Source organism: Xenopus tropicalis, chromosome 7, assembly GCF_000004195.4.
Source record: "Xenopus tropicalis strain Nigerian chromosome 7, UCB_Xtro_10.0, whole genome shotgun sequence".
In the NCBI taxonomy this organism is placed as follows: Eukaryota; Metazoa; Chordata; class Amphibia; order Anura; family Pipidae; genus Xenopus; species Xenopus tropicalis.
The window spans coordinates 11291105-11312378 of record NC_030683.2 but is presented as its reverse complement, the minus strand read 5'-3'; the positions used below and the strand labels follow the sequence as shown (position 1 = coordinate 11312378).

The window sequence follows — 21274 nt, the reverse complement described above, 5'->3', positions numbered from 1 at the left end:
TTAACATACCGATGCAAATAAGAAAATGAAATGCCTGAAAACATGAGAGAGAAAAACCAAAAGGAAACTAGATACTGTTAAAAGCAGCACAGTAAGTAGCAATTTTGAGCACAGCCTGTTGGAACCGCAAGAGTTTTTTTTTTTTTTAAGGGGTTGTAATTTTAATAAACACAAAAATAATAATTACTATAAGGTGATAGTAAGTAATGAAGTAGAGAAATAGAGAAATAGGGTAATAGGATAGAATAGGGTATAGCGAAGTAAAGAAATATATAAAGAGGGGAAGATAGTTCAGTACCGGTCTCAAAACATACAGTAATAAGTCAAACAAGTAAATGCTTTAAGTTATGTTATGCAGGCTCCAGATTCTGAGCAGAGGGAGGTTGCGTAGAGTGTGCTCCATTTGAGTAGGAGCTGTCATTCCAAATTGACCACTTAGAGTGATATTTGTGTAAAAGATTATTGTTTCTAGCATAGTAGAATTCCAAACTGTTGGTTTCATTTATCAAATTGGTTAGTTCTGTAGGTGACGGTGGTAGGGTAGATTTCCATGACCGTGCTAGGACCAATCTGGCTGATGCCAAAATATGTGTGATTAAGGATTTTTTTTTCCATTCTGTGTTGTCTAAGTCCAGGTTTAACAGTGCCAGTCTTGGTGTGCAGGGTAACGGAGTGTGAAACAAATTTTGTAGCATATCAAATATGAATTTCCAGTAAGAAGAAATTTTTGTACAGTCCCACCATATGTGGAGAAAAGAACCAATTTGTCCGCAGTTTCTCCAACACAAGTTAGAAGCTGAGGAAGGGAAAATTCTGGACAACTTTAAAGGAACCATATACCATCTGTACATAAGTTTGACACTTGTTTCTAGCAACCGCACTGAGTTAGTTGTGCATGTGATAAGTAAAAAAGCGTTATTCCAGTCAATTGGATCAATAGGCGAATTTGTGTCTTGCTCCCAGTTATTCAGGTGGGAAATAGTATTGTGTGCATCTATTGGCAGGAGAGCGGAGTAGAAGTGGGATATCCTCGATGGCTGTTTCATTACATTAGTAAGGGTTAATTGTTGCTTTGAAAGGTTCTTAGGTCTGTCGAGTTGGTATGTTTTCAAATAGTTGCGTAGTTGTAGATAGGTGAAAAAGGTATTTTTAGAAAGCTTGTATTTCACCTGTAGTTGGGAGAAGGTTAGTAGTGTGTGTCCTTGATAAAGGTCTGCTACTTTTGTAAGTCCAGAACTTATCCAGGATGTTAGGTTCAAATTTGGTATTAACTTCTGAAATCCCACTAATGGGTGGAGTGGGTGTAGGCCTTCCGAGACGTGGTCTGTAAATTGGTAGTTGTCCCAAATCTTAAGAGAAGCTTGAGTGGTGAGAAAAAGTTTACTTTGCTGGGGTCGTGTTCTCGGATGTATCCACATCAAGTGGGAAAATTGAGCGGCTTGGGAGAGGGCCATATCGGATTCTTGTTGGACCCATTGGGGTTGATTGTCAGGTAAATATATTTTTTGTAGGAAGTTCAGATGAGAGGCCTGGTAGTATTTCTTAAAGTGGGGTAGGCCAAGGCCTCCGTCGGTTTTGTGTTTACACAATAACCTTACTGAGAGACGTGGTTTACAGTCCTTCCATATAAATTTAGAAATCAACTTTTGTAGGGATTGAAAGTACTGGTTGGGTATCTGTATAGGGATAGTGCGGAATAGGTACAGAATTTTTGGGAGCAGGTTAGATTTAATCGCTGCAATCCTTCCTAGCCAGGAGATGTCTTTATACATCCATTCTTGCGTAGATTTGTGAAATTTGAATAGTATGGGATTAAAGTTTTCTTTAAATAGATTTTTCACAGATATGCACAGTTTAATACCCAAATATTTTATAGAGGTTTGCTGCCAATCAAGTAAGTAAGAAGCTTTTAGTTGTGTTAATGTATGGTTGTCAATCCATATAGGGAGTGCTTCAGTTTTTGAAGTGTTAACCTTATAATATGAGACTAAGGAGAATTGGGATAGTGTGTTAAATAAGGCTGGCAACGATTCAACTGGGTCAGTGAGAGAGAGAATTACGTCATCTGCAAATAACAGGATTATCATTTTAACAGAGCACTAAGAATACATGTTTAGAAAATTAGCTAATTATCTTGTATTCCCTGAAGAATACTGTGTGTCTAACAAGTTATATAAACTGGGTTCCTAAAGAGACCGGCAGACTCTGTGCCCCTGCATGGAACAACCTTCTGCTCCTCAGGCTGAGCAAAGAAATAAACATGTATTTGTATGATAAAAGGTACCTGGCATTGCTATGAAGAAAAATTGCATGGATAGAATATAGGTAAGTAATGGAGGGCAGTGTGATTTCATACAAAATGCTTTTGCCTTGAGTACTGTTCCCTAAAAGTAAAAAACTTGTGTTAACTATTTTGTTAAAAGTAACGTTAGAATTTAAAAGCAAAAAACTGAATTAAAATGAAAGACTTTATACATGCAAAAAGAAAATTGTCGCGGAGAAGAAAACTATGGAACAGTTTTAGAAATATGTAATAATTATTATTCACTTTGCTACCCATGATATCCTTTTCTTTTCTATACAATTTATTGGAATTGCAATGTTTAGGAACTGACAGATAACCAAGTGAAGAACATGTTTTAGGAGATTTATAGGGTGGGTGTGCGTGCAGTATATACCGTATACACCCAGATTTGTTGCATAAATAAATAAAATAGAGCACAAAGTGGGTACCATTTTGTTGCTTCATTGAGGTTGGGTTTCTGCCCCACACATCCCAAACTGTCACACCAGTAATATAGTGGAGTAATCTCTGTTATACAGTTATTTTTAGTCAACAAAATGTGCAAGATAGTAGTTGGAGGTGCTACATTTTTCAAAACATTATACAGGGTATAAGTGCAGCAGTGTGCTGAAAGGAGTAGAGAGGAAGATGCTACTATGGAGTGGGGATGGTCGGCTGGAAGGCTAAAGTAAGACGCTACCTTTCACAGTCACAGTGAAATGAACCTTGAGTACAAATACTAGCAACTGACTTACAAATGAGACTGAGGTTTGCCTGGGCATGGCCTCTGTGTGTGTTTATTGTGCATGACTATTGTACCAATTTTCACTTTGTAAAGATAAATTCACAAATTCTAGCAAATATTTTTCCCACTATCAAAGATGTGGTGTAACTTGGACACAGCAGCAGTGTCCAATTGTATATAAAAACTAAATACTGGTGGAATAAAAATGGGGGGCATATATATATATATATTTATATAATACACAAGAGCCGTGAATATTCTGTAAATTTTATCCATATAAATGAAGCTCAATGATATCATTAGTTATAATCGGTGCCTAATGAAGTTATTTCTGTCGCGACTCACAAAAACTTGTGTATTATAATAAATAATGTACCCCCTGTTATAAATTATGAGGTTATTAGAATGTAATGACCTGTTCAAAGGCACTCGGCCTTCGGGTACATTATTCAACTACTGGTTTACTTTTGTATACACAGGTAGAATGATTTGGAAAATGACCTCAGAAAGGAAAGAAAATGTTTCAGGATTCATCATCCAAGGGTTCTCTGATACTCCTGAGCTTCAAATCTCTCTTTTTGTGTTATTCCTTGGAATCTATCTCATCATTCTGCTGGGAAATCTCATCATATTCTTAGTCATTTCATGCGATCCTCACTTACACACCCCCATGTACATATTCTTGCTGAACCTTTCACTCATAGACATTTCTTTCCCCTCAACTGTTTTACCTAATTTGCTACATATTCTTCTCACACAACAAAATAACATTTCATTCTTGGGGTGTATGACTCAAATGTATGTTTTTGGGTCCTTGGCTGCCAGTGAATACTTTCTCCTGACGGCCATGGCATATGATCGTTATGTTGCCATCTGTGATCCCCTTCATTACATTGCCCGAATGAGCAGGAAACACTGTGCTGGGCTTATAACTGCAGTATTCACTGGTGGGTTTTTTGAACCTGTTGGCCTTATTGTCCTTATTTCTAAACTATCATATTGTGCTTCCCGTCTTATTAACCATTTTTTCTGTGATTTTACACCATTGCTAAAACTTTCCTGCAGCAGCACTTTTAGTGTGGAACTTTTAATTTATATTGAAGGGACATTTCTGCTTTTTAATGCCTTCTTACTTATTCTGAGCTCATACATATTTATCATCTCTGCTATCTTGAAAATACAATCCTCAGAGGGGAGACAAAAAGCCTTTTCTACCTGTGCTTCTCACCTGGCCTGTGTGATAACCCTTTATGGGACAGTTATTTGCCTGTATATGAGACCCACCACAAATTATTCCCTAAAAAGGGACAAGTATTTCTCACTGCTGTACACTGTCCTGGGCCCTGTGCTAAATCCTCTTATTTACACACTGAAAAATAGAGAATTTGAATCTTCCCTAAATAAATTGAAGCGAAGATGTTTAAGATTTTTATTTTTCGTTAGCTAATGCAAAACAAGATTTTTTTCAATACCCTGTGAGTGAGGGGAAATATATTGGCAGATTTGTCAAAATGTGAATTAACCACAGAAATACTCATTCCTAATGGATTTTTAGAATCTTATTTATCAAATGGTGGACTCTAACTTTCATCCATTGATAAACAGACTTCTAAAAATCCCATAGATATGAATATTCCCACCAGTTGTTAAAGGAATACTGATGCTTCTACTATGTGCACTACAAGGAGTTTGTCAGAAAATTTCAGAAAGTCTAAATCCAATTCTGAATTCAGAAGCCATACTTGCATTTTTAAGTGTTTTTATTGTATCTACATTTCTGTGGGGCATGGAAGCATTTGTAGCTGTACAGGTGTCAGGGAGCTGTTATCTTGCTCCCTTCCCATTGTTCTCCTGATCAACTGCTGGGAGAGGGGTGATCATCACTTCAACTTGCAATGCAGCAGTAAAGAGTGACTGAATTTTATCAGAACAAAAGGCACATGACTGAGGGCACCTGGGAAACTAACAATATGTCTAAACCCATGTCAAATTTAAAAAACAATCAGTTATGTTGTTATTTCAGGTACAGGAATGTAGACTCATCAAGGAGATGCAGACAGTTTATGAATGTCCCTCTGCGCAGGATTCCTAGATTCAAGGCTCCATGACATGAGCAGTGCATTGTTGACATCCTAGGGCTAGGCCATTCATTTTCTCTGTGTATCTTCAATTGCAGTGTAGGTTAAAAACAACAATGAAGGCAGATACAATGATATCAAAGGACACAAGGAACACAAGAAAAAACTTTCACTTAAAAAAGACTTTTTTATCCTTATCACAAAGCTTTCCAACAGACATTAGTTGGGTGAATGGATGGGGTTTGTTTATTCTTAGTGAACTAGATGTTTTGATTGTATTCATAAGTACTGGAAAGAGAATGTGACTACTTTTATTTTTGGATTGTATCTTGTTTAGTGCAAGATTAAACAGAAACTGTACACAATTTAAAGCAATTTAGTGTATAATCCCATAAGTGTATAAGTTTATTTCACCAAGGTATATGTGGGGTCCAGGTGCACATGCCCCAGACCTACAGCAAGATCAAAATCATACCACAACCGAAATAGCAGTTACTCATTGATCCCACAGTGCTTTATGCACAGAACATGTAAGGCTAAGTCTTTTGTTGGCCATATATAAAGTTTGTTTAGAGTACAGTGATAAAATACTATTCACAAAAGGCCCAGAAAAAACAAATTTGATTAAATTGACCATTTTTATAAAAGACCAAGCCACTCTATCAAATGCTTTTTTAGCATTTAGCTCAACACTAGTGATGAGTGAATTTGTCCCGTTTTGCTTTGCCAAAAAATTCACAAAATGGAGGGAAAATGTGCAAAACAATGAAAATTTGAGAAACCTGGTTGTCGCGTTTTTCTTTTTTATGCACAACTTTTTTTTTATATGACCACACCTTTTTTATGCGGCTACGAACAATTTTACGTGGCTGTGCCCTTTTTGGCACAAGCACACCCATTTTGATGTGACCACGCCCATTTTGATGCAACTGTGTCCTTTTTTTTGAGATGCAAGGAATTTTTTCGTGGCAAATTTTCACAGAAATTTGCAAAACAATTCGCCAATAGTGAAATGTGGAAATTCATTGCAAATCCATGCCTGCTAAAAAAATTCACTCATCACTATCAAATTTTATGACAAATAGCATGAAAAGCAATATTTATTAATTTCCTCGTATTGTCTGGTGTTTCTCTGGTAGGAACAAAGCCTACTTTATTATGAGGGGTTTTAATAATGGGTTAAGTCTGTTGGCAATAATGTTTGCATACATTTTCATATCTGAACTTAGTAATGTGATTGTCCTGTAATTATTTACATAGCTGGGATCTTGTATTAACAATTGCCTGAAATAATTCATATCTTGGAGATGAGTTGGAACTTAAATCATTAAAAGGCTGGCTTAGATAAGGGGTGACACTTTGGGCTAGAATTTTATAGAAATTGAGAACCTATCCAGGAGTGGGGCTTTATTGTTTTTTAAAGATTTTTATCATCTGCAAAACTTCCGCCATGATAGGTTGGTTTGGTTGATTCCGGTGATGTTGGGTTATAGTCGGCAGGGAAAACAAAGTCAGGAAATGACCAATATTTGCTTGTGATGGCTGGGGAGTGTTTGGGTCATTACTAAGATTGTAAAGGATTGAATAATATTTAGCAAATTCTTCTGCAATTTGATTTGGATTTATCAATGTTTTACCATCAGTAGTTTTCATACAATCTATTCTAGTTTTAGCTCTTCTGAATAGTCTTTTTGTTTCAGCATCAAAAGTTGGTCTACTTTTTCAGAGTTTATTTAATTTATTTTCCTTTTTAGCTTTGTCACCTTTTGGACATTTGCCTCTGTGGGGTTCCTTTTAAGTTGGGATAATTCTTTTTAGTTAGTTGTGTATGAAGTTCAAGGAAGTACTTGTGTTTTTTCTTTTTTAAGTCAGAAGTCAGTGAGATAATATGACCTCCTATAAAGGCTTTATATGTATACCACAATAAATAAGGGTTATATAAAGGTTGTGGGGGTTATGGAATTTAAAATTGTCTGTAAATTCACTCAAAATGAATAGCATGTTCTGATTAGATAGGATAGAATTATTTAATTTCCAAAGGGTATTTTGAGAAGGAGTGGTGGGTAAATTAATATGAAGGCCAACGGATGCATGGTCCTTCCAGGTGCCTATATATACTTTTTTCATATGTTGTAGGAGAAAAGTGTCCAAAAAAATAAAATCAATTCACGAGTGACAAAAATGTACTTAAGAAAAATATGTAAAATCTTTGTCACTGGGGTGCCACACTCTTCAAGCATCATAGAGGCCATATAACTTAATTATTAGTAGAGAAATCTGAAAAAAATGATCAATAAGTTGTTCACAAATTTGACCTAGTGAGTATTTGGAGCATATATATTAAGAAAAGAGTACTCTTTTGAATACAACTCAAAATTTAGCGGTTAGAATTGGCCGTGCAATGTCTCTTTAACCGATATAGGTATAGTGTTCTTTATTATACTGGCAACACCAATTTTTTAACTGGTCCACTAGCATAGTAGGCTTCTGTGTAAAATGATGACTTCAATATAAAAGGTGACTGAGCTTCAAAGTGACTCTTGGAGACAAATAATGTCAATTTTAGAATCTCTCGCCTAATTCAATATATTCTTCCTTTTCTGAGGGCTGTTAAGTTTTATAACATTTACAGAAATTATATGTAGATGCATAATGGATAAATTTAAGAGAAAGGGAAGTAATTGTTTGCATTATTAAAAATTTAAATTATTAAAAAAACTAAATTAGTGGCTGCCCATTTACAGCAATTCGGGCTTGTTTGGGCGATATGAACAGCCAAATTATGGCTGCAAGTATAGCTGCAAATTTCATCCATTGGGGAGAATAACCGGTTGAGATCTTTCTAAAATAAAAGGAAAAGAAGATACAAAAAGAAAAAAAAATAATAATCAAACTATAAATGCTAAATAGAACCAGTTCCTAAACCATATAGCTGAATTTGGCTCCAGAAATCATATCAGATAAGGTTGGCCAACAATTCACTTTTAGGTGACAGCTAGCCTTTGTTGGTGTTTATCTTTTCATGGAGAAACTGTGGAGCATGTAAGGTTTGATATAATATCATATAATCATATATTCATGTAATTATATATTCATATATGCATGTATTTTGATACTTTGATACACTTTGATACTTAGCATATCATACTCCATTTTAGAGATGTGTCTTCATTTTGTAACAGCAACCAGCAAGGTTTGAACATCCCATAATAAGCTGTTTTTCCCAAATAGTACCCTTGCACAACTTGCACCTGACAAGATATAAACCTTGAGAAACAATTTAATCTTATCTGTGCACTAACGCCTTTTCTACTCCTTGTATCCTCCTTTAAATTCCTGTCCCGCATTAGCCATCCTTGAAGATAATGAGGTTCTACTCCATCTTTGTCTCTGTACGTACACAAGAGGTATAAATTCTATGATCACGTAAGAATAAACTGGACAAGTTTGAACTTCCCTTGGAGCTGTGTCTTTCTTGTCCCCGTATACGCCTTTGTCCTGGTAGGAGGGCTCCCACGGATTACTAAATCTAAGATCGGCGGTCAGGGACCTTACAGAGCAGTCCATGGATCCTTTCTTTGGAATTTTTAAAGCTTAAGTACCCATTTGTATTGGGATCCATTTTTATGGATGATTAGTCTCACTGGGAAGCCCCATGTATTGGATATTCCGTGGTTCCTTAATATATTGGTAGTCATGGCAAATTCTTTTCTCCAAGCTAGTGTATGGACATACCCAACATAATACTCTGGTATTGTGTTGGAAGCTGAGAAATGATGGAGTAGAAGCTCTTTAGTTGTATAGGAAGCAAAGCTCTCTTTCACATGTATTGGCTGACCCCCTGAAATCCATTTTTTAAAAGCAGAAGTATTTTTTTAAATTTAATTTTAAAATTTCACATGGGCCTAGCCATGATCTTCATTTCCCAGGGTGCCGCAGCCATGGGACGTGTGCTCTGATATCCTATCTCCCAGCAGGCGATCAGCAGAACAATGGGAAGGGAGCAAGATAGCAGCTCCCAGTAGGTATCAGAATAGCACTCAATAGTAAAAAAAATACAAGTCCGGCTTGGGACTCCTCCAGTTATATGGGAGTAGGAGAAACAATAGGTTAGCTGAAAGCAGTTCTAATGTGTAGCACTGGCTCCTTCTGAAAGCTCAGGCTCAGATTCAAGCACAATGCACTGAGATGGCGCCTACACACCAATATAACCACTAAAAAAATACATTTGTTGATTCAAAAATTTTAAATGGTAGAGGGAATTTTTTGCTATGTAAACAATGTTATTTAGAAATTAAAAGTACACAATAAAAATACTGAAAGAATCCTTTTAAGCTTTAATACACTTTATAAATAAAAAGAACTTGGAAATTGGGTTTGAATGTTCCAGTAAGATTTTCCATTATTGCCCTCTGGTGGAAAGACATGTTTTGTGGCAAATACCATCACTAAATCCATAAAGGGGACCTCTCAGAAATAAAAAGCTGTATAATAAAAGTCATGTTCAACATGAAACCCAAATTCCTTTTCAATTAACACATCTATACCCATTATAAAGGCATTTAAAAATACCAGCTGTCAATTATGCGTTTCCTGCCTCTCCCCTATGCATTAGGCATAGAGTTGGAGCTGACAATTACTTTCACTTTTCCATTCAACACTTGTAGATGTCACTGCTCTCCTCACTCTCCTCACTTTCCCTCACTTGTATTGTGCAGCCAGTGCATGGGCATCAGGTCCACCATTCTGGCACATAATCAAGATTTTGAATGATGCAAAGCTTTCCTTACTAACAAAATATCTCCTGCCTGTTGCTATAGTCGTATAATGTCAAGATTTAAGGAAACAAGATTAATATAATTTATATATAATGTATATAAAGTGAAGTTTTTTAATGCTTGACTAACACAATAGAAAATAATTTGGAATTATTAGTTAGAGTGACAGGTAACCGTTAATAAAACTGTAAAGTTTGAAGATTTTTTTAAGAGGTTTTTCCCTAGAGAGGTATTTAACATAAGGATACGACATTTAACTAATTAGTTTTTACAGAGCACTAAGAATATATGTATAGAAAAGTAGCTAATGATTTTGTATTCCCTGAGGAATTCCCTTTCTCACACTGGTTATATAAACTGGGTTCCTAAAGAGACCGGCAGACTCTGTGCCCCTGCATGGAAGAACTTGACTTATGTATTTACTTGATAAAAGGTTCCTGGCTTTGCTATGTAGGGGAATTGCTTGGATAGAGTGTAGGTAAGTAATGGAGGGCAGTGTGGGTTCATACAAAAGGCTTTTGCCTTAATTTCTATTCCTGGAAAGGAAAAGTTTTTTATTGATTATTCTGTTTACTTTATAAATGTAAAAAGAAAATTATGAAGGAGAAGAAATCCATCAACTCCATGTTTGTGTGTGTGCAGTATATACACACCCAGATTTGGTGCAGGAATAAATACAATAGGGCACAAGTGGGTACCATTTTGCTGTTTCTTTCTGACATGAGCAGCAGGTTTCTGCCCCACACATCCCAAACTGTCTCACCATAGAAATATCTCTTAGTTGCAGACAGAGCTGGTTATGCCTGAAAATTTGTGCAGAGAATATTTTATTTGCATAGTTTTCCCCTAAACCCTAACAATTTGCACTTCTGTGTAATCTTTCCTTTTCCTGAGGGTCACGGTGAAATGTGCACAAATATTTGTATATGACTCAAATGAGAGTTTTATATGAGTGTGGCCACTGTGTGTGTTTGTTGTACAGGAATAAAGTACCCATTTTTGAATTTGTGAATATAAATTTGCAATTTGTGAAATTTAGGGGCAGATTTATCAAAATTTCAGATTACAGCTCACCGCAGAAAAATTCACACACTTGCTATTCATTCCTATGGGCTTTTTAGAAGCATATTCATCAATGAGCTGAAAACTCACCATTTGGTAAATACGCTTCTAAAAATCCCATAAAAATGAATAGAAAGAGGGTGAATATTTATGTATTGAACTTTAAACTCACATTTTGATAAATCTGCCCCTAAGTAGGCCATATTTAAAAAGCTCTTTAGGGCAATCACATTACAAATAACAATTTTCTGTTATCTTTGTACATTGTATGCACCAATCTTGTTCAGCTTTTACTAGTTTACTCTTTATATCCACAGTAAGGACTTCATAATGACCTCAGAAAGTAAAGAAAATGTTTCAGGATTCGTCATCCAAGGGTTCTCTGATACTCCTGAGCTTCATATCTCTCTTTTTGTGCTATTCCTTGGAATCTATCTCATCATTCTGCTGGGAAATCTCATCATATTCTTAGTCATTTCATGCAATCCTCACTTACACACCCCCATGTACATATTCTTGCAGAACCTTTCACTCATAGACATTTCTTTCCCCTCAGATATTTTACCTAATTTGCTACATATTCTTCTCACACAACAAAATAACATTTCATTCTTGGGGTGTATGACTCAAATGTATCTGTTTGTGGCCTTGGCTGCCAGTGAATACTTACTCCTGACGGCCATGGCATATGATCGTTATGTTGCCATCTGTGATCCCCTTCATTACATTGCCCGAATGAGCAGGAAACACTGTGCTGGGCTTATAACTGCAGCATTCACTGTTGGGTTTGGTGACCCTGTCGGCATTGTAGCACTTATATCTAAACTATCATATTGTGCTTCCCATCTTATTAACCATTTTTTCTGTGATATCTCACCATTGCTACAACTTTCCTGCAGCAGCACTTTTAGTGTGGAACTTTTCATTTACATTGATGGTACATTGCTGCCTTTTAATTCCTTCCTCCTTACTCTGATCTCATACATATTTATTATCTCTGCTATCCTGAAAATACAATCCTCAGAGGGGAGACAAAAAGCCTTTTCTACCTGTGCTTCTCACCTGACCTGTGTGATAACCCTTTATGGGGCAGCACTTTCCTTGTATATGAGACCCCCAAGAAGTTATTCCCTAAAAAGAGACAAGTATTTCTCACTGCTGTACATTGTCCTGGGCCCTGTGCTAAATCCTCTTATTTACACACTGAAAAATAGAGAATTTCATTCTTCTCTAAATAAAATGAAGCACAGATGTTTTAGCTTTTTTATTTTTGTCTGAGATATTACAAAATAAAAATACGATTTGGTTGTCAAAAACTTATCAACTGATGTAATTGAATGTTCCAATTACAGAATTTAATACATTGCTTCCACTTGTGTAAAGAAGAAAATCCAAAGTCTTAACAGAATAATAAAGTAGAAGGAATCACTGAAAAATTGAGTAAGCAGAGTCAGAAGTCAGTTGGAGCTTGCTTCCAGGAAATAACTAATAAGTGATCGTTATTGACCCTATTTTTGTAATGTTTCATTGCTTCCTTTTAATACTTATTTAAAAAGCTTCATGCACGAACTGCTGATAAATGATATGAAATATAACTCTTTTGTACTGTTACCATGATATTGTTTACATCTTCATGTACATCTTTAAGTCAATGGCTGTAAGATGTAGTCACTTGAGAAAATGCGTTGGAAGTGATCACTAGTGATGAGTGAAATTTTTTAGCAGGTTTTGCCTCGATTGAAAGCCCATAGACTTTAACGGGCAGAAAAAAAATTGCATGGTAAAAAATAAATGTGTGCAGAATAGAAAAAGTCACTGGGAAAAAATGCCCGTTGACTTCTATGCATTATGCACTTTTTTGTTGTTTTGCTAATTTTTCAGCAATGCAAAATGGGACCGATTCACTCATCACTAGTCCCCACCATTTGTTAAAGAGATTCTTTTACGGTGTAATTTTTATTTCTAATTATACTCTTTAGAAATAATTCACTATACCACTTAAAATTTTATTCTTGAATCAACAAATGTATTTGTAGCTGTAATACTGGTGTGTAGGCACCATCTCAGTGCATTGTGCCTGAGTCTGAGCTTTCAGCCAGCGCTACTCATTAGAACTGCTTTCAGCTAACCTATTGTTTTTCTTACTCCCATGTAACTGGAGGAGTCCCAAGCTGGACTTGGATTTCTTACTATTAAAAGCTATTCTGATACCTACTGGGAGCTGCTATCTTGCTCCCTTCCCATTTTTCTGCTGATCGGCTGCTGGGGGAGGGGGGGGGGGATATCACTCCAACTTGCAGCGCAGCAGTAAAGTGTGCCTGAGTCTGAGCTTTCAGAAGGAGCCAGCGCTACACATTAGAACTGCTTTCAGCTAACCTATTGTTTCTCCTACTCCCATGTAACTTGAGGAGTCACAAGCCGGACTTGGATTTCTTACTATTGAGTGCTATTCTAATACCTACTGGGAGTTATTATCTTGCTCCCTTGCCATTGTTCTTCTGATTGGCTGCTGGGAGAGGCATGATCATCTCTCCAACTTGTAATGCAGCTGTGAAAAGTGACTGAATTTTATCAGAGCAAAAGGCACATAACTTAGGGCACTGGGGAAACTAACAATATGTCTAATCCCATGTCAAATTTCAAAATTAAATTTAAAAACATCAGTTGTTGTTATTTTAGGTACAGGAATAAAGACTCATCAAGGAAATGCAGACAGTTTATCAATGTCCCAATGTCTAGGAGCAGGATTCCTAGATTCAAGGCTCCATGACATGAGCAGTGCATAGTTGACATCCTAGGGCTAGGCCATTCATTTTCTCTGTGTATCTTTAATTGCAGTGTAGGTTAAAGGCACCAATGAAGGCAGATACAACAACATCAAGAAACACAAAGAACACAACAAAGAATTTTCACACTGATTATTCTAAGTGCACTAGAAGTTTTGATTGTATTCATAAGTACAAGAAAGAGAATGTAACTACTTTCTTTTTTGGATTGTGTCTTGTTTAGTGCAAGATTAAACAAAAACTGTACACAATTTAAAGCATTTTAATGTATAATCTCATATGTGTACAAGTTTATCTCACCAAGGTATATGTGGGGTCCAGGTGTACAGAACACTTAAGGCTATGGGGCTGATTTACTAACCCACGAATTCGAATCCGAATTGGAAAAATTCCGATTGGAAAACGAACATTTTGCGACTTTTTCGTATTTTTTGCGATTTTTTCGGCGCCTTTACGAATTTTCGGAAATTATCGCGACTTTTTCGTTACCAATACGATTTGCGCGAAAAAACGCGAGTTTTTCATAGCCATTCCGAAAGTTGCGACTTTTTCGTAGCGTTAAAACTTGCGCAAAAAGTTGCGATTTTTTCGTAGTGTTAAAACTTGCGCAAAACATTGCGCCTTTTAAGTTTTAACGCTACGAAAAAAGCGCAACTTTTCGCGCAAGTTTTAACGGTACGAAAAAATCGCAACTTTCGGAATGGCTATGAAAAACTCGCGTTTTTTCGCGCAAATCGTATTGGAATGGCTATGAAAAACTCGCGTTTTTCCGCAAAAATCGTATTGGTAACGAAAAAGTCGCGATAATTTTCCGAAAAAATCGCAAAATACCGATCATTACGAAAAAAACGCAATCGGACGCATTCGGCCCGTTCGTGAGTAAGTAAATGGGCCCCTATGTCTTTTGTTGGCCATATATAAAGTTTGCATTTCTTTTACACAAGCCTGTCCATGGGATCAATGAGAGACTGCCATTCTGATTGTGGTATGACCCTCCTCTTGCTGTATAAATTTAGAGATCAAAGTTTCAAGAGCAAAACTCCCAATCAGTAACAATATACTCTACAGAAGTTACCTGTAATTAGAAATGTACTTAAAAATAAGAAAATAATTTAACGAATACTGTGATTGAAAATGTGTTTTTTTTAAACACATCTGTTAATAGAGCTCCAACAAGACCCTGTATTAAAATGTTTTTTTTTTCATTATTTACATGCAACAGAGCAACAGCAAGTGTAGTAAAGGGAAACAGATTTCAAAATCACATAAAATACCATAGATTTGTTACTAATAGTTGTAACTTTGACCAAGTTTCACAATTATACAAAAAAGACAATCAATCAAAAAATAAATAAGTCTAAACAAGAAAAGGAAATTGCAAACTGGTGAGGAACACATTTTATGGGTACCAGGGTAATAAAAAAACAAAAAAATATATATTTATTCCTGACTTGTTTTTAAATAGACCCTGAGATATAAAATAGTAATGAATATTTAATTATACCAGAGTCGTTATGCATGAGGAGAGGGATAGTTGATGGAAATCCTTCTGCATATTTAATGGAGTTCTATAAAAAACATTTAAGTGGTATTTATGCATTGGCATTGTAATATTCCATAGTGCGGTTATTGTTAATTAAAGATGTTGAATCCTTGGGTGTTGGTGGGTCTATTGATTTTCAGGTTCTTGCAATTAATAATCTAGTTAGTGCTAAAAATGTGCACTGTGAGACATTTTTTTATTCCAAGTAATATGGTCAAAGTACAAGTTTAGAATTGAAGATCTTGGAGATTTTACAAAAAAATGTGCAAAACGCATTTGTCTCGCCCGCGTCTTTTTTGTCACCCGGGTGTATTTTTTTTGTCACCCACACCCTTTTGACATGACCGCACTTTTTATTTTTTTACCCGACCGCACCCAATTTAATGCGTGAAAAAAAAAATTCCTGAGCAACAAATTTTCTGCGTCAAATTTTCACGGAAGTTTCGCAATGGGGATAAATTTAGGTTGTCATTTAAGCCAGTCGTCCCCAACCTTTTTTGCACCACAGACCGGTTTCAAGCAAGACAATTTTTCCAAGCACCAGGGGTGGGGGGGTGGAAGGGGGGAAGGGGAGCAAATAGTGCATAGTATATAATTTAATTATTACATATATATAATGTAATGTATATAATTTAGCAAGGATAGATATTGGAATGGTTCTAAATAAGTATAGAATTTTTGGTAACAAGTTGCTTTTAAACTCTGTTGGTCGACCAAGCCATGAGATATCCTTGTACATCCAATCTTGTGTAACAGAAAAAGATATTTTATGGAGGATTGCCCCATTCAAACCTATAAGATGCTTTTAGTTATGTATATGTAGCCCACTTTTGCCATTACTTGTGGCACTACCTATTGGAGCACTATACTTGGCGCTACAGGAGTCCTGAGCCCCCGCTTACTATGGGGGTTAACTAGGATTTCTCCTAAAATGGCGTGCCTCCACCCAGGGATGGTGTTGTGGAACTATAATCCACACCCTGGGAACGTCACAGTCCACTAGTACCTCTGCCTGGGATCCACACTCAGCCCCCAGTACCTTGCCCCTCCCTGGGGTAGTAGCTTACCGGCAGGTAGGTGATCCTTATGGCAGGAAAGATCCAATTACGCAGATAGTATGATAAATCAGATAAGACGCTTTATTCAGGCAGTACCTCTCCAGGAGCGGCATATCAAATACACACAGTGCAGGGCATATACTCCTTACATCTCATTGAGAACCTTTTCCTGTTGGCATACCTCACGGTACTCGCGCCAAGTGTCCCCTTCTAGGTGAACTCCCCGGTACTCGTGCCAGAAGGCACCCCCTCTTGGAGTCCTCCCCGGTACTCACGCTAGGCAGCTTCACCACAGGCAGCCCACTCCGGTACTCCCGCCCAAGATACCCTCAGATCCGGCCTCCTGGACTAGTAGTGACCTGTCACTTCCCTAGCCACTTGTTTCCCTGCACTTCGGCTGATGTAATGCCGAGAGGTCTTAACCTCACTCCCACTCCTGGAGGGGCCATGTCTGCCCATTCTAGCTAAGTGACCTACATATCACTCCTGGAATGATCTATTACAAGAACTGCTATCTTAACCTATCTGGGATACTCCTGCCTGGAGCTATCCCCAAAATGTCTCTCAAGATGTCTGCCAGCTCACATGGCTGCATCCCCTTATATGGGCCTATGCACCACCCTGTGGCCAAAACCCGAACTGCAGGTATACACCCTATTAACTATTTGGAACCCAGCCATCCCAGTGTCCCTGTTAACCATTACCACCCTGTGGCCTGTCCTGGGGGTTTCTATACTAGGGGCCCATTTCTGCAAACCCCTACATATATATATGATATCGTTTGGTATCCAAATGGGTAATGCTTTCGTCTTTGTAGTGTTTATTGTATAAGAAACTACAGAGAATGGTTGAATTGTCTGAAGAAAAGTTGGTAAAGAATTGGTAGAATCAGTAATTGTAATAATAACATTATCAGCAAATAATGATGTCTTGCCGACATAAGACCCCTTTGTATAATGTTAAATAGATGGGGATTGGCTAATTGTTTCAGCTAAAGGTTCCATAATCAATGCATATTTTAAGGGAAAAAATCGGTATTCCTGTCTGGCACCATTGGTTTAAAAGAAAGAGAAAGAAATGTAACCACTTGCAGAGATTTTGGCTGGTGGTTTAGAGTACAGTGATAAAAAAATTATTCACAAAAGGCCCAGAAAAAACAAATTTGATTAATACTATTTTTATAAAAGACCAAGCCACTCTATAAAATGCTTTTTTAGCATTTAGCTCAACACTAGTGATCTTCATTTCCCAGGGTGCCGCAGCCATGGGACGTGTGCTCTGATATCCTATCTCCCAGCAGCCGATCAGCAGAACAATGGGAAGGGAGCAAGATAGCAGCTCCCAGTAGGTATCAGAATAGCACTCAATAGTAAGAAATCCAAGTCCGGCTTGGGACTCCTCCAGTTACATGGGAGTAGGAGAAACAATAGGTTAGCTGAAAGCAGTTCTAATGTGTAGCGCTGGCTGAAAGCTCAGACTCAGGCACAATGCACTGAGATGGCGCCTACACACCAATATATCCACTAAAAAAATACATTTGTGGATTCAAAAATTGTAAATGGTAGAGGGATTTTTTTTGCTATGTAAACAATGTTATTTAGAAATTAAAAGTACACAATAAAAATACTGAAAGAATCCTTTTAAGCTTTTATACACTTTATAAATAAAAAGAACTTGGAAATTGGGTTTGAATGTTCCAGTAAGATTTTCCATTATTGCCCTCTGGTGGAAAGACATGTTTTGTGGCAAATACCATCACTAAATCCGTAAAGGGGACCTTTATATATATATTATGTATAATAAAAGTCATGTTCAAGTTAAACATGAAACCCAAATTCCTTTTCAATTAACACACCCATACCCATTATAAAGGCATTTAAAAATACCAGCTGTCAATTATACGTTTCCTGCCTCTCCCCTATGCATTAGGCATAGAGTTGGAGCTGACAATTACTTTCACTTTTCAATTCAACACTTGTAGATGTCACTGCTCTCCTCACTCTCCTCACTTTCCCTCACTTGTATTGTGCAGCCAGTGCATGGGCATCAGGTCCACCATTCTGGCACATAATCAAGATTTTGAATGATGCTAAGCTTTCCTTACTAACAAAATGGCTCCTGCCCGTTGCTATAGTTGTGTAATGTCAAGATTTAAGGAAACAAGATTAATATAATTTATATATAATGTATATAAAGTGAAGTTTTTTTAATGCTTGACTAACACAATAGAAAATAATTTGGAATTATTAGTTAGAGTGACAGGTAACCGTTAAAAAAACTGTAAAGTTTGAAGATTTTTTAAAGAGGTTTTTCCCTAGAGAGGTATTTAACATAAGGATGCCACATTTAACTAATTAGTTTTTACATAGCACTAAGAATATATGTATAGAAAATTAGCTAATGATTTTGTATTCCCTGAGGAATTCCATGTGTCTCACTGGTTATATAAACTGGGTTCCTAAAGAGACCGGCAGACTCTGTGCCCCTGCATGGAAGAACCTTCTGCTCCTCAGGCTGAGCAAATTAAAAAAAATGTATTTGCTTGATAAAAGGCACCTGGCTTTGCTAAGAGACCGCCAGACTCTGTGCCCCTGCATGGAAGAACTTGACTTATGTATTTACTTGATAAAAGGTTGCATGGATAGAATTAAGGTAAGTAATGGAGGGCAGTGTGGGTTCATACAAAAGGTTTTTGCCTTAATTTCTATTCCTGGAAAGTAAAAGACTTTCATTGGTTATTTTGTTTACTTTATAAATGTAAAAAGAAAATTCTGAAGGAGAAGAAATCCATCCACTCTATGTTTGTGTGTGTGCAGTATATACACCCAGATTTGGTGCAGGAATAAATACAATAGAGCACAAGTGGGTACCATTTTGCTGTTTTTTCTGACATGAGCAGCAGGTTTAGGGAATCACATTACAAATAACAATTTTCTGTTATCTTTGTACATTGTATGCACCAATCTTGTTCAGCTTTTACTAGTTTACTCTTTATATGCACAGTAAGGATGACTTCATTATGACCTCAGAAAGTAAAGAAAATGTTTCAGGATTCATCATCCAAGGGTTCTCTGATACTCCTGAGCTTCAAATCTCTCTTTTTGTGCTATTCCTTGGCATCTATCTCATCATTCTGCTGGGAAATCTCATCATATTCTTAGTCATTTCATGCAATCCTCACTTACACACCCCCATGTACATATTCTTGCTGAACCTTTCACTCATAGACATTTCTTTCTCCTCAAATATTTTACCTAATTTGCTACATATTCTTCTCACACAACAAAATAACATTTCATTCTTGGGGTGTATGACTCAAATGTATGTTTTTGTGTCCTTGGCTGCCAGTGAATACTTTCTCCTGACGGCCATGGCATATGATCGTTATGTTGCCATCTGTGATCCCCTTCATTACATTGCCCGAATGAGCAGGAAACACTGTGCTGGGCTTATAACTGCAGCATTCACTGTTGGGTTTACTGACCCTGTCGGAATTGCAGTACTTATATCTAAACTATCATATTGTGCTTCCCGTCTTATTAATCATTTTTTCTGTGATCTCTCACCATTGCTAAAACTTTCCTGCAGCAGCACTTTTATTGTGGAACTTTCCATTTACATTGAAGGGACATTTTTGGTTTTCAGTTCCTTCCTCCTTACTCTGACCTCATACATATTTATCATCTCTGCTATCCTGAAAATACAATCCTCAGAGGGGAGACAAAAAGCCTTTTCTACCTGTGCTTCTCACCTGGCCTGTGTGATAACCCTTTATGGGACAGCACTATCCTTGTATATGAGACCCACCACAAGTTATTCCCTGGAAAGAGACAAGTATTTCTCACTGCTGTACATTGTCCTGGGCCCTGTGCTAAATCCTCTTATTTACACACTGAAAAATAGAGAATTTCTATCTTCTCTAAATAAAATGAAGCAAATATGTTTTACCTTTTTTTATTTTTGTGTTAGCTATTGCAAAAAAATAATACCATTTGATTGTTGTAAACTTAACTGATGTAGCTGAATGTTTCAATTACAAAATTTAATAGATTGCTTCCAGAAGAAAATCCAAATTCTTAACAGAATAAGTCAGTTGGAGCTTGCTTCCAGGAAATAACTAATAAGTAACATAATTGTTTCTTACCTATTTACGTTATTTTTCATTGCTTTAGTACTTATTTAAAAAAGCTACATACACGTATTGCTGATAAATGTTATGAAATATAACTCTTTTGTACTGTTACCTTGATATTGTTTACATCTTCATGCTGTCCCTCTGCTCACACATATATACCAAAGATCCACTAATAAACCTTGATTCTACAACAGTCTATGAATAGAGATGTAGCGAACTGTTCGCCGGTGAACTATGTTCGCCACTTTGGGTTCGCCGCGTTTTTTTTTTGGCGCCGCGTTTTTTCTCCTTGGTTTTCCGCCGCGTTTTTTCCGCTTCGTTTTATCGCCTATGCATATACATAGGAATAGCTTGCGGTTTTTTTTTTTGGCATTATTTTTTGGCGGTTTTTTTTTTTGCGTTATTTTTTTGCGTTTTTTTTTTTGGCGCTTTTTTTTGGCGTTTTTTTTACAAACTATTTTTCAGAGAAATTTTTGCTTGATCCCCCTCCTGCATGCCACTGTCCAGGTCGTGGCACCCTTTAAACAACTTTAAAATCAGTTTTCTGGCCAGAAATGGCTTTTCTAGGTTTTAAAGTTCGCCTTCCCATTGAAGTCTATGGGGTTCGCAAAGTTCGCGAATATTCGCGAGTTTTGCCGAAAGTCCGCGAACGGGTTCGCGAACATTTTTGCGCGGGTTCGCTACATCCCTATCTATGAATCAAACCCCTGAAAACCCATGCAAGAAAGTACTAAGATATAAGATAAACCTGAGTAGGTTTTGCCTTGATTGAAAGCCCATAGACTTTAACGGACAGAAAAAAAAT

At 36.9% G+C, this 21274-nt stretch overlaps 2 protein-coding genes across 2 annotated transcripts; both read left to right on the top strand.

Annotated features, from left to right (window-relative positions):
* Positions 1–11277: 11277 nt before the first annotated feature.
* On the top strand, positions 11278–12225 carry LOC116412169 (olfactory receptor 8D1-like). The gene has a single exon (XM_031905804.1). It carries the CDS (start codon positions 11278–11280, stop codon positions 12223–12225), a length of 948 nt encoding a protein of 315 aa, XP_031761664.1.
* A 7167-nt stretch (positions 12226–19392) lies between these two features.
* Positions 19393–20235, top strand: LOC116412264 (olfactory receptor 1019-like; the record flags this gene model as incomplete). The annotated part of the gene is made up of 1 exon (XM_031906111.1): positions 19393–20235. A coding segment is annotated over one exon (843 nt), but the record flags the coding sequence as incomplete, so codon positions are not given.
* Positions 20236–21274: the final 1039 nt, after the last annotated feature.

Bases quoted from the DNA above. Each gene is read 5' to 3' on its own strand.
- LOC116412169 (XM_031905804.1), top strand. From the start codon at position 11,278: ATGACCTCAGAAAGTAAAGAAAATGTTTCAGGATTCGTCATCCAAGGG.